The sequence below is a fragment of the Opisthocomus hoazin genome, chromosome Z (genome assembly GCF_030867145.1).
Source record: "Opisthocomus hoazin isolate bOpiHoa1 chromosome Z, bOpiHoa1.hap1, whole genome shotgun sequence".
Lineage (NCBI taxonomy): Eukaryota > Metazoa > Chordata > Aves > Opisthocomiformes > Opisthocomidae > Opisthocomus > Opisthocomus hoazin.
The window spans coordinates 44,800,334-44,814,717 of NC_134454.1; the positions used below are offsets into that span (position 1 = coordinate 44,800,334).

A 14,384-nucleotide genomic window follows, 5' to 3' on the forward strand; every position below is an offset into this window, starting at 1 on the left:
ACATTTTGAAATTACAAAAGTTTACAGGGGAATAAAAAAACCCCATGGCTCTCAATAACAGCGCTAGATCTCAATTTTTAAAGGACATTTTCACACTTTTAAAAAATTCTTAATTAGAAGTATCCTTAGACTGCTACTATTCTGTATTTTGTTATATAGTCTAATCTAGTACTAAAAAAAAGCCCCAGCTGCTAAGAAATTATTTAAAAGTTAATAGAAAGTAATGACAGTAATTACAACAAACTATCAGTGACAACTTATTGTCAATCTGTGACCTAGAAGAGACTGATACAGCAGGACTTCTCGTGGTGGTGCAGCTGGCATCAGCAGCCTTCATCTCTTCTCAGCTGTGCCAGTGCAGCTGCACTGCAAATCGGTAACTGAACAGAACCCAGTTTCAGGTAACTTCTCCCACCCCAGACAGTCTCGACTCAGCTCACCCTTCAGCTGCAGAGCTGTAAACAATCTGAAGGCAGCAGGCATCTTTACATGAATTCAAAGACTACTCAAATAAGTTCCTCCCATAATAATACTGCTACCAGTCTGCTTTTTTATATTTCTTTTATTAAACAAACTTTTTTTTTTTTTTTAGTTATTTACCCTTTGACTGAATCTTTTCACAGTTAGGAGAGATGATGACACACTTCAGTTTTTTCAGCTTCAGATGTTTCAAAACTTCTCTAAGGCCCATAACAAGCCTGCGTTTTATCTTGGCCTTCACCGGGTCTTTCTGATACAAGCGATCTTGGAAACGAACCAGTTCTTTCAAGAGATCTGTCACACAACTGTCAACTTCTTTACTCAGTACCTGGCTGCAATAACTGAAAGAAAGAATCAATCAAGTGTTAAAAACCCTAAAATTACAAATAAGTAACACAAATATGTAATATGTAAATTATGTAAAATATGAACAGTTTACCTTCTATTCTATGTCATCATCTTTTTTTCTATTTCTACTCCAAACAACACTTGTTATATACATGAAAATAAAAATGTACTGAAGATTTTTTTCAATGGCTGAGAACTTACAGAAAGTTTTGTTACTTGTGATATCTGGCTCCCCTACCAAACTATACTAAAAATACATACACACACATACAATAAACCTACATATATATTTTATACCAATAAATACATATGCACGTTTTTCTATTGAAGCATTTGTCTGAGGGCAGTTATTACCTATATTACCTACATGAATCAACGTACAGCAAGTGAAGTATAAAATTCTAATTTAGTTCTATAAACGCAAGGCTACTCATAACAAAGATGGAAATCTGGATCAAATTCCTCATCTCTGGGTTCCTATTTTTTGTCTGCCATCCTATTTCACTTACCACACTACTGCCTTCTGGTGTTCATAAGGAAAGGATTAAAATGGATGTAATTAATCCTTCTACTATTCCCTGGGAGAGATTAGGGTTCCAAATTATCTTCTTCCCCCATCTTATACACAAAGAATCATTCAGTAAAGACAGGTCCCAAAGAGAAAAACTAAAGATATCTCAACTGCACAGTCAACAGAAAGATGCCAAGTGGCAAATTCACATAAGATTATGTGAAGAGATTGCAAGATCTATCCTGGATCTTAAACATAAAATTATCTCAAAATTTTATTTAAGTTACAGAGTTTTTATTTACTATCCCCAGTTGATTTCACTAAGTCTCAAAGACAAGTCTACTAAAACACTGAAAATCTAATCTAAAGACACAAAATATTCTAAGCTTTGCTGAATGCTCTAGATCCTACAATAGGCAGAACCAAGTTGCCCTGTACATATTCAACCCTAACTGTGGTTTCAGTAAAAGAGTGTTGCATAGAAACAAACCAAGTAATTTTTAATACAATTAAAAGTTAAATTAGAGATGACATATGGCATGGGGAAGATAAAAAATGGCTGTATCAGTATTAACCTTTACTACAACATGAACAGCAAAAAGGCCAGTGGTGCCTTTATAGGAGGAAAACTGAAAGTTAAAACACTGCTTACAGAATCACAGAATCACAGAATAGTAGGGGTTGGAAGGGACCTCTGTGGGTCATCTAGTCCAACCCCCCTGCCGAAGCAGGGTCACCTACAGCAGGCCGCACAGGACCCCGTCCAGGCGGGTCTTGAATATCTCCAGAGAAGGAGACTCCACAACCTCCCTGGGCAGCCTGTTCCAGTGCTCTGTCACCCTCAGAGGGAAGAAGTTCCTCCTCATGTTCAGACGGAACTTCCTGTGCCTCAGTTTGTGCCCATTGCCCCTTGTCCTGTCACTGGGCACCACTGAAAAGAGCTTGGCCCCATCCTCCTGACACCCACCCTTCAGATACTTGTAGGCATTTATAAGGTCCCCTCGCAGCCTTCTCTTCTTCAGGCTGAACAAGCCCAGTTCCCTCAACCTCTCCTCGTAGGGGAGATGCTCCAGTCCCCTCACCATCCTCGTAGCCCTCCGCTGGACTCTCTCAAGTAGCTCTTCATCTTTCTTGAACTGGGGAGCCCAGAACTGGACACAGTACTCCAGATGAGGCCTCACCAGGGCAGTGTAGAGGGGAAGGAGAACCTCCCTCGTCCTGCTGGCCACACTCTTCTTGATGCACCCCAGGATCCCATTGGCTTTCTTGGCAGCCAGGGCACACTGCTGGCTCATGGTTAACCTGTCATCCACCAGGACACCCAGGTCCCTCTCCGCAGAGCTGCTTCTCCAGCAGGTCCACCCCAAGCCTGTACTGGTGCATGAGGTTGTTCCTCCCCAGGTGCAGGACCCTGCACTTGCCCTTGTTGAACCTCATCAGGTTCCTCTCTGCCCAGCTTTCCAGCCTATCCAGGTCACGCTGAAAAAGAGTAATACACCTTACTTATTTTTAGTGTGTACTCTGGTTTTCTGCTGCTAGACCAAATGACAAAAGTATAAAGAATGTGATGAACCAGATGACGTTTTCGTGTTTCAGAAACTTACCTGATGACGTTTTCGTGTTTCAGAAACTTACCTGAAGTAACTGTTTCAAACTGTCATGACTGGATCTCTGACCTCCTCACCTACAGTAATGACTATTTCTTCTTTTATAAGGAAACACGTATACACATCTGTTTAAACAAAACTTAAGTGCCGCACGCATTAACCCACAAATCTTCCCTTTATTTCTCTGCCTAGCCACAACACGAAAACGTCATCTGGTTCATCACATTCTTTATACTTTTGTCATTTGGTCTAGCAGCAGAAAACCAGAGTACACACTAAAAATAAGTAAGGTGTATTACTCTTTTTTTGAAATATTAAGCTGGTGCTCAATTTATTTAAAACTAGGTACTTATACTTTAACAGCGACTCCTTTTCCTTCCTTAGCCTCTAATGAATTTCTGATCTTTTGTTTTCATTCGAGGAACATGCATTTTGAAGTGAGATTTACAACAATGTAAAGACTATTTCTCAGGATATCGTATCTTTGTGTGTCAGTTTACAGAAAAAATGAAAAAAAAATCCAGAACCTTCAGTCTAAACTCCAATTAGTGTTGCACAGATTGCAACTGAAGTATCTTGTTTGAAAAATGCTATATTGGTGGCACTGTGGAAAAACAGACCTTAATATAATCAATACTTACTCTCTAAATTTCCTACTATGGATTTTTGGAAGATTCGAGGTTAGCTGCTTTGAAGTCACAGAGCCATCTGTAGTTTCCTTGATCCCTGTGTTTGCCGGAAACCCTTCAGCAGCTTGTATTACAGGAACAGCTATCATGTAAATGAAGATATTTCAATGAAAAGACAGACCAACAAGCACTGTGAAGATACTAACTTATCAAGTATCTGTAGAATAGTCATTACTTCAGTATTTCAACAGTCTGTGGTAGTAGGGGAACAGGTCACACATTTTTGTTATCTCTCAGTTTTTGTTATTGTACCTCTTTCTACACAGATTGCCAGAGAGATGCAGGGACTCTCATTACGACACATAATAAACCCAACAGGCATGAAAGTCTGGAACAGTAATCAGAATCCAAATTACTCACCTACACTAACTATCAGCTTTGGCACACATTAAACTCTAGATAAGACCAAGATTTATCTTAGAAAATTCTGAAGTTACAGTTTTCATTTGGCAGTATTTGGTACATATTTTTTAAAGGACTAAGTGTGCTTACTCTCAAATCTCAACTTACACACTGTATTATAGCCTTCTCTTTAAAGATACCTGCTTGACTACCCTGTAGAAGCGTTTCATCTTCAGTAATATTTTCTGCAGACTGACAAATATTATCTTCATCTTTTGGTACTGCTGTCTGTTGTAATAGGTGTTGCTGTTTACGTTGTTCTCTTTCTTTCAGAATAATCTAAAAAAATATACGTATAAAACCCAAATCAATTCAATGTCACATAGATAACTAAGCAGTTTCCCTTACCAAATGTTTACATATAGACCATAAAGAAGTTTGGCACCACCATTCAAAGTATACATAATTTGGGGTTCTTTGGTGGGGTTTTTTTGTTTGTTTGTTTGCTTTAAATTTGCACATAAAAGGAAGGAAAATCTTGAGTCAGTCTAATAGATCGCTGTCGCTGAATTTGCTGGTTGAAGAAGAACAAGAGCAGAAATTACCACAGACAGTGAAGTATGGTAAAGGAAGGAAGGAAAGGTCATATGCTGGATCCAAACATGATACGGTAGGCGAAAGTAATAATCAGTTTCCTGAAACTCATCTTCCTTCTCTGCTTTTGTAGCTGCTAAGAAGCAGTTATTGTACATACGATCACTAGCTCAGCTAATCTACATAAAATCTGTAATTAATTACACCACAGAATCTAACTGCAAAAGTAAATTTCTCCATTTGCATTTGTCAAAGGTGAACAAAGAACAAAAGTAAGCTTCCTACGATACTATGAACACATATATTACACTAAGTAATCTTTGTATTCTCAAACCTACTTTGGAAACTGGATGGCATGAAGACAGAACAGCCCTAAGACAGTGATTAGTATTACCCCTTAGAGTTTGTTATATGCTACATGTTGTTTATATTGTACAGTTCTCCAATTCAGTTAAGCAGCACAGAATGACCACTAAACTACCTTCGCTCGCTCTGCAAGATTTGTTCTAGACCAAAAAGCGACCTAGTGATGGGAGTGGTATCTCAAAATCCTCTGTATAGAAGATGTGATGGAGGACAAAGTGAATGAACAAAGAGGGAAGATGCAAGAGAAATCGCCAGGTAGATCTGATACTAGCTGCTGCAGAATCAGCTGAAGTTCTGGCTTGGAAGAGAACAGAAATATTAAATACTACCTTTGTTTGATCCATTCTCCTCAGTCCTGCAAATAAACATCTCTTGTTCAAATCAAATAAGATTTATTTGGATGTTCCCCTGCACCAACAATGTGTGAACACTTCTGTACTGGCACTTCTTCAAATATCACATGATTTAAGTGAGAAAATGTATTTTGGAGGGATTTGTATATGCTATTTAGCAAGACTGCCCTCTTCTTCCCCACACCCCTCTCCCCTTTTTTAAACCAAGGAAAGCTAACATTCAGTTTAAACAAGCGGATGCTGAGATACAGATCTCCATATCAGAAAGTTTACCAAACTCAGAGTAATAATGAAGTTACATTAGACCATACTGTACTATTTGAGGTAAAAATATGAGGACCTTTTTAAGAGGTGTTGGTCTCTTTGCTTTAGGGACTTCTCTCTGTTTCCCTTTCTTTACCAAAGGAGCGCTGGAATCCAAAGGGTTATGAGGCATCTTTCCTTGGTTTAACCGGTGGCTTTTTGTGGCTGTAGCAGGTTCTTTAGAAAGCAATGGTATGGCACCACCAACTGAGATAAAAAAAGAGTGCATCAGACAACTCTTACAAATACCTAAACTAGAATCCAATGCAAGTTTAATGACTGGATTAGGACTAGTATAGACGTATTAAATTTGTGTTGTGTTGCTATAAGAGTATTTATAGGCAACCCTGTGTCATTAAACAATGTTATTTAATAAAGATACTCCTCCCGAAAGACTGACACGTCCTCTACTTCTATTATACAACTAGAATCACAAGCTCTGTCCCTGAACTCTCAAAAGCAGAATTTGGCAAAACAGTGCACTCCAAGCTACCTTCAACATCACGCTATGCTGGCTTGGTAAACCTTCAGCAGTCTCCACATTTCGTGGTAATGGCACTTCCTCAGCCACAGATTCTGTACTGTGTTAAGGTAAATGCTTAGTTGCAGTATTACAGGTTTTACATTTAATTGCTGTAAATAATCTGGAGCACTTACTCCTACCATTCGTTGCACCTTAATAAAGTTAGATGAAGCTCATTTGCAGATGGGTAATGAGTAATGCAAAGCTACAGCTAAGGCTCTTTTGCTTAACCAGCACAGCTCTCAGGAGATGTCTGCTTTACTTGGGTTTTTCAGAGGGTTTAAAGCACAGCAGCTTTAAATGCCTGGTCAAGTCACTGAACCTGGATCTTCCAAACCATGACCTTACACCGTAAAAACTACTCCCCTCCTTTTCAACTCCGATCAGTAGGAATTGCTGTATCCCGTGACAGCACTTTGTCAAACTTCGGTTACCTGCAATATAAACTAGTTACATTAGCAAGTCAAAGAAGAGGATGACATTAAGTATCAGTGGAATGAGCCTGACACCTTTGTGCCTCGGGCAACCTCTCTCCCCTAAAAAACACCCAAAGCTTCTGGCAGCTCGTCTTAAGCCGTCTTCACTTACTGCTTCAAAGTATTTATATGCTGATCCTCCAACACCACATACAGTACTATTAGCATAAACAGTTTACTTCATAAAACTGCAAAACCACATCTTTTCTGTTTTGGCTCTGTGTAACAAAGGCAAACTGAGAACACTGCAAAGAACACTGTGCAGTATGCTAGCATAGGGGGCTACAAGAATTGAAGCTGGATTTAAAGCAATACAGAGGTATACATCCTGCAGACACATATTTTCTTCACTGTGTACACCACCTCTCCGTTCCAAATTCACAGAGTTCTCATGTTCCTGACCTTGATGGCTTTGTTTGTGTCATTTTGCATGACTGATGCATTTCTAAAACGTAATTAAAAGTCAGATGATTGCTGCTTTACTATGCTGTTCCATTCACACATTATTCACCAAATGAAGTAGTAAGTCAAACAAAATAACTCTGTCTGCAGTGACACTCCTTGCCCATCTTGTCCACTGTACTCTTCTGGTTACAGAGGTCAGCACAATGCCACTTCACAAACTAACGTTACATTTTGGCACACACCAATTTAATGGGTGCACTGAATGTTAAAAAAAAAAAAAAAAAAGTATAAAGTTGAGGTAACATCTGCCTTATACTTCCAGTATACAAACATGACACATCAATTTCTCTTCTGCAGCAGATTCAGACACAGGCAATTTAACATTAGAAAACAGACACTGTGACCCATACCTTTGTGCTCCACCATCTACTTGCCAACCCATGCAACGCACAGTTTTACAGAAACAAACCTGATTATTAGCACCTCTGCAGCGTTGAGTTTGACTGACTCAAATGAAAAAGAGAGATCAATTGCAGAGAAAGAATTTTAAAAAGCATCTTACAAGTTCTTTCAGTTAGTGAGGGAAAAGTCTCATCGCTGCTTGGTATTTTAATTTTTTTTATTTAAAAGCTCAGCTATTATTAAACATTGTGAGATGAATTCTCTCATGATTAACTCTCTGAGATAATTTTTTAAAAAATTATTTACTGAAATAAGGAGATAAATTTTACCATCATTAAATTTGATCAAACATCATTTTTGCAAAATACACTGCAGTAACAGCCAAGATTAAATTTTGACCTACAATGAAACAGATACTGAGCTATTTGTTTCTACTTCCTGGTTATGCATCCACAAGATCTGAAAGATTCTCTCCATCACCAAAACCTAGCATTTCGTTAACAGCAATTATTTCACAATTAATCAGGCATGGCAGAACTCATCCTCCGGCTTGGGCTGACTGAGTCTCATATAACCCCTGTGTTTGCAAAGCAGCTTTTTCACTCCAGTCACAGCTCTAGGATTTCTAGCACCAGAGCTGCTTAAGAAAGCCTTTGTTACTGCATAGGCCCTTCCTGCAGGTTCAGATCACAACATTAACACAGGTATTTAAGAGAAAGCAAAACCCTCCACAAACATCAGCATTTTTGCCAAAGCTAAATTTCAATCACCTCTCATATTTATACAAGGTATTCTTTTACAAATCATTGTCCTGACGATTTTTCTTTCCCTAAGTCTTCCTTCAAACAATTCAGATTGTCATGCGTTTTAAAACCTCTATTTTCTCTTGTACCTTGGGAACTGTACTCCTGTCTGCATATTCAGAGATCATTATAAATCAGAGATCAGGCTACGTTTAACATATGAATCCTTAAAAAAGACTCGAGATGAAAGAAAGAAAATTTCATCATAACCAGTACCTGAAAACACCACAGGTTTAGAAGACTGTTTTGACTTCTCTGTTTGCTGCTTCTGCTCCAAGACTGCCAGCATGCCGCCCAAATCCAATTGCACAGGAATTTGACTCTTCTTACCACTGCTCCTGGATGTTTCCTGAACAAGTTCAGCACCAATTAGTAATGCTCTCCATTTCAGAATTCAAAGACTGTATTTTGTATGCTGTGCAACACACTCTTAACATCTTCCTCCACAATACTACACATTTTTAACTTGATTCAATGAAAGTATTTTGACCTTTAAATACACATCAATTTTAATACGAAAAATAAAAAATCAGAAACAGTTCAAATAGCTTTTGAAAAGCTACTAAGTATAAAGTCTTTAATAAAGGAAATTCTTTATGTCAGGTTCCTACTTTGGCCAGACTGCCACCTATCTTTGAAAAAGAAAAAAGGCTTACTAGAATTGAAAGTTTTGTTAAAAGTACAGAAAGTCTACCCTGTGAATCTTCCAGGGTATGTGACTGCAATACAAATATATCATTATCTTCAATGCCTTATCAGAAAGGGAGGTCATCACCTCTAAGCACCACCTCCTCATACACAGTAATCCTTCTGTCTGCTTTGAAGAGAAGGCAAAAGTGGTGTCCCATGCTTGGCACCACATTTAATGACTCAGAGTATACAAAGATTACAAATGAATGGCCTAGCAAAGACTACGAAGAGCAAACTATAATAGCAGAACACGCTGAAGAAATGACTCACAGATTTTGTGCTTTCAGAAGTCTTATCCTGGAGATTCAATTCATTATAGCTTCTGTTACAACAGGGCTAAGGAATGCGACCTCCTCCTCTTGAGCCTAGGATCTCATCTTGCATCAGAGCTATGCCAGAACCTACCCACCAGCATGGAACTACTTACTGACTTCACTGTTGCTCTGTATTTCTCCTCCTTGTCTCCTTGCCTTAACCTGGCAGACCCACCTTTAAGAGGTTCCCAGCTCGGTAAGACAATCACTTTGGACTGGATTAAATAAGATAGGTGAAAGAAACACTCCTGATACCCGAAACTCGCAGACTTTAATGAAAAGCTAGAATTTTTCCCTAAACACTGTTATCACAAACTAAGGGCCAGCAATTATTACCACTGAGTGCTTCTAATCAAGAGGATCTTGTCACTAATCTCAAAGTATGAATGACAAAGTATGAATACAATCGCAGATGAGCTTGGACTTAGTCTGGTATTTAAATATGCTAACTTCCTTTGTAATTTTGAGCTGTAAACTTCTCTTCAAACACGAATTAATTTACCTGCGTCTTCTTTCTTTCTAATACAGAAGATGAAGCATGCTTCCCTGACTGTCCATCCACCTTGGGAGTTCCATCCAGTGTGGGAGACCGACTATCCCAAGGCTCTTCAGGGAGATGGATCTTTGGAATTTAGAGACAAAAGGCAACAAGGAGGAAGAGAAAATATTTAAAGACACACAGAGAAGGGTCAAGTTAAGATGATACCAAATTCAAATGGAACATAGATAGTGGGACTGAGTGCATCCTCAGCAAGCCTGTGAATGACACCAAGCGGAGTAGTACAGCTGGTACGCTGGAGGGATGGGATGCCACCCAGAGGGACACAGCCTTGAGGAGTGGGCCTGTGTGAACCTCACGAAGTTCAACAAGGCCAAGTGCAAGGTCCTGCACATGGGTCGGGGCAACCCTGGCTATCAATACAGGCTTGGGGGGGGGGGTGAAGGGATTGAGAGCAGCCCTCCAGAGAAGGACTTGGAGGTCCTGATGGATGAAAAGCTGGATATGACCCAGCAAAGTGTGCTCGCAGCCCAGAAAGCTAATTCTGTCCCAGACTCCCACCAAGAGAAGTGTGGACAGCGGGTCAAAGGAGGTGATTCTGCCCCTCTACTCTGCTCTGGTGAGACCCCACCTGGAGTCCCGCATCCAGCTCTGGAGCCCTCAGCACAAGAACATGGACCTGTTGGAGCAGGTCCAGGGGAGGGCCACAAAAATGACCCGAGGGCTGGAGCACCTCTCCAAGGAGGACAGGCTGAGAGAGTTGGGGCTGTTCAGCCTGGACAAGAGAAGGCTCCTGAGACCTTATTGGGGCCTTCTAAAAGTGTGATCATTTATTGGCTGCCATGCTGCTTAGACTCACGATTTCCTTCCTTTTTTCAGATTTGGATCAAAAAACTAGCAAGGCAGCTTCATCTTCAAATATTTTTTATAGAGGAATGTAAGTGGCTTAATAATCACGTCTCCATGACTTACATAAGATTTGAGAGATTACTGAGAGATTATATCCTACTTACACCTGCAAAGCTAAAAGGTTTCTCTCATATGAGGTGCAAGTTTGTATAGCACTTTATAACAAATCTGGTCTGAGCAATTACCACACATTTTGCTGCCCATTCCTCCCTCTCCAGGCAATTTACTGCCTCAAATGAAGTAAACAAGGGTTTTGGGTTTTCTGTGCTTTGGCTTTTTTTAAAACCACTAATATTCACAGTGAAATAAAACCAAGGACAAAAATTTCAAGCAGTAAAACTAGTTTCAAAGAAACAGAAACCTGGAATTTCACCTTTATTATTTATGTTACTTGCTTTACAAGAGCAATCGTATTTCCAATCCTTCTGATTCATGCTTCGGATTCATTCCCATATGGAATGAATTTCCAAATTAATCCCTGGGATTTATTTCACTCACATAAAAAAAATAGCTTGGATTTATCATTGATATTAAGACTCCAATTCTTACCTTTGCACAGCTTGAGAACAAAGTGTCACACTGTTCAGATGTCCTTGAAATTTGATTATATGAACAAACAGCAAAGGCAGAAACTGAAACAGTCTTAGTATTATTTTTATGAAACGCAAAATTAAACGAGAACATTACCTGTAGGAAAATAAACTACAGGAACACAATTCATCTCAACTAACTTCGAGCGTCCACAACAGAGGTGTCTGTATTTGAATTAGTAGCCCAGAGCTCAGGAAACAGTTCAGAGATCAAAAAACGTATCTCCTTTGGAATGATATGAATCTACTGAGTACAGTGAGTACTCTACACAGAGTACCTAAGCAGATTGCCATGGGCAGAGCCCCACATCACAAGCACCTACATTTAGTGAAAAGAATTCCACCTTTAGTTTCATGTGGAACTTGCAGTCTTTTCCTACTTATTTGCTTAACATTCACGTAACGTCGTAAGATTACTTACTTCAGACTGCTTTCTAACAGCAGGAGTAAATGATGATTTCTGAGTTCCTAGCCTGTTTCTCCTATCAGAAGCTGCTGTCAGATCAGGAAACTCCTCAGCATCCTAAACAGATAAATCAGAAGACAATTTTATCAGAACGATCAAATCCATACTCTCAGAACTCATTTTCCTACTTTCAGACAATTTTCTTCCTGCTTATCAAATCATCATCACTTGTTTCACTGCACAAAAATTCAGAAGCCAAGTGCAGTGCCACCAACTATAATCAGCACTACAACGGTCATCTAAGCAGCAGCTAATTCAGGGCTGAAAGAGTTTACAAGAGCAATGCTTCCAATAGCAGCTTGTTGTTGCTGTCAGCTGATACAAGTAATTAGAGGTAAATGGCTCCTAAAGGAGTGTTTTTCAGATCATTTAACAGCCTTGCAAACAACTTCCCTCCTCTTCCAGTACAGTTTCCAGCTGTGCAATTCTGTCTTAAACACGTGAATGGTGAAGAACTAAAAGGGCAGGCAAAAGGGTAATAACTCTTGACTACAGTATAGAAATAAACAGATAAATCACTCGAGTGATTATGCAGGCTTTACACAAGAGTAAATTTTATTAGCAGAAGATAGTTAATGCGGAGTCTGGATAATGTAAGTGCAGACAGGCTGAAGCTCGGTCTACACTGGTCACCTTATCTCCACTGCCTCAGTCCTAAGGATCCGGATCCACCAGCTTGATTGTCATCGAATTGCTTCTCATCCCACTTTCCAAGAAGCCTTTTTATCTGCGACACAATACTACCGAAGCACCAACACTTCTGCAGCCCAAAAGAATTCATTTAAACAGCCCAAGCTAGGAAGTTCTAGCCTAAGGACAGACACACCTCACTCAATGAGCTATTTTTAAAGAAGTTTGGAAGTGTGCCAAAAGACAACTCCAAGAAAGGGAAAAATGTTTCACAAACACACTCTTCCAGTTTAGGGACATCGTGAACCAGAGGCAGTACCTTTGCATTTAAATAGCCCTCACTCACGTAAATTTTTATTTCAGCCCATCCAATTACTTCTTGAATTAAAATATATTTCTGCCATGTGCAACATTCTGTAGCAAAATGAATAATTAAAATCTAGCATTCATTGTGACATTGCATCTCATTATATTTGTTCTTAACTCACCATCTATAAGAACCAGAGGACCTCAAGCAGAATTAGAAGATGAAATGATTTCCTTTTTACTTCTCTGTCACTTCTGATTTCCACTTCGCCATCTATCTTACAGACAGAGAAGTCCTAATTTATTCAGTCTTGCCTCCCACAGAAATTACTTCATACCTTCGATTATTTTTGGAGACTCTTGTCTACATTTTTTAGTTCAAGTATGTATATTTTTTTAAGGAGTGGGGGAAACAAAAATAAAAAATATCCACACTGTATTTAGATCAGACATGTCCTGGACTTATGTATTGCCATAATCCACTTTCTTTTCTATTTTCCTAATAATTCCCAGCATTGTTTGCATGTTTGACCAGTACTACCAGCATGGACCAGATTATCAATAGCAGCTTCAATTTTTTACCCCTCAAGCAAAATGCCTAGCCCAAGGCCTATGACCGTGTATGGAAAAACAGGATTACCTTTCCCCATATGCATTCATTTATGCTCATGAACATTGTCAATGAGTGAGCAACTTTTATAAACTAGTAAGCAACACAATATATTGCTCTGGTGAGCTGCTGCACATAGCAGAAACTTCTTCAGTCTCCAGGGTGTCCAGCAGTTCTGTGTGTATGATCCTTTCATGCTCTTCTATTTCCAAAGTATCATACAAATATTTCACCCGTTATTCACCTGGATGAGCACACAAGCATTCCCAGCAGATCAGGAGGGTCTGGAAGCTGTCCCCCGCTGCCAGAACAGATGCTGCATCCACATCATGGATTTCGGTGCAATGCATATACCCTGTTTCATGATTCTATGCCTTTTTTTTTTTTTTTTGCCCATTTTGTCTTCAATAGTCCCATTACCTTCCTACTATTTCCATGACTCCCGCCATTCTCCTTCCGTTCAGATGATCAGTCATTTGCAGATCAGACACTGTATGGTAGCACGTAGTAAAAATGGGGATGTTCTCATGAAGGACAGAACCTGCAGATCTTTGATTCTACCCATAATTCTCTATCAAAGAGGCCTGCAAACAGTCATGTGCTGTGCTGTTCCACGACAATGAACCACACAAAAAAAAGAACATGTAGCTACAGTTCTGCTCCATGTTCCATGTTAAAATGTACGCACAGAAGCCAGCCAGGAAGGCTTCTTTATGCTGTCATTTCACAGACTGAACATTATGTACACTAGATCAAACATGTAAGTCACCACATATACATAGTGGCTGTACAATATTGGGCTTTCAGTGAAGCACTGTTAAACCACGGACCATACAACAATTCTCTAATGTGGTACAGCCTAAAGCCTTCATGATACTGATAAACAAAAGCATCAAAATACTAATATGCATATTATAGCGATATGAATTAAAAAAAAATGGAACTAGCAATCAGGAATACAGCAGAGACAACTGTGCTACACAGAAACTGTTTCCAGATGCGAGATGAGTAGAATTGTAATACTAGTACCTTGTTCTTTAAAACTGTGGCACACTATAGTACCCAGCGTATTCCCCGTACCCTTGTGCACTTTGCTTTCTGCAACTGTTACTACAGAGTATTTTTAATTTAGGAAATGTGACTTTTATTGTTACCTATTAACACCGAA

At 39.4% G+C, this 14,384-nt stretch overlaps 1 protein-coding gene across 5 annotated transcripts in view; it reads right to left on the reverse strand.

The window, feature by feature from the left end:
* The window catches only part of SECISBP2 (SECIS binding protein 2), a 29,879-nt gene that overhangs the window by 3,859 nt on the left and 11,636 nt on the right, over window positions 1–14,384 (reverse strand). For all 5 annotated transcript variants that reach the window (XM_075411505.1, XM_075411506.1, XM_075411504.1 and 2 more), the window contains 7 exons: window positions 11,626–11,727; window positions 9,709–9,828; window positions 8,419–8,551; window positions 5,631–5,800; window positions 4,178–4,316; window positions 3,588–3,717; window positions 601–821 (listed from right to left, as the gene is read on the reverse strand). In XM_075411505.1, the coding sequence (XP_075267620.1) occupies window positions 601–821; window positions 3,588–3,717; window positions 4,178–4,316; window positions 5,631–5,800; window positions 8,419–8,551; window positions 9,709–9,828; window positions 11,626–11,727 (1,015 nt within the window). The remainder of the gene's footprint in view (window positions 1–600; window positions 822–3,587; window positions 3,718–4,177; window positions 4,317–5,630; window positions 5,801–8,418; window positions 8,552–9,708; window positions 9,829–11,625; window positions 11,728–14,384) is intronic.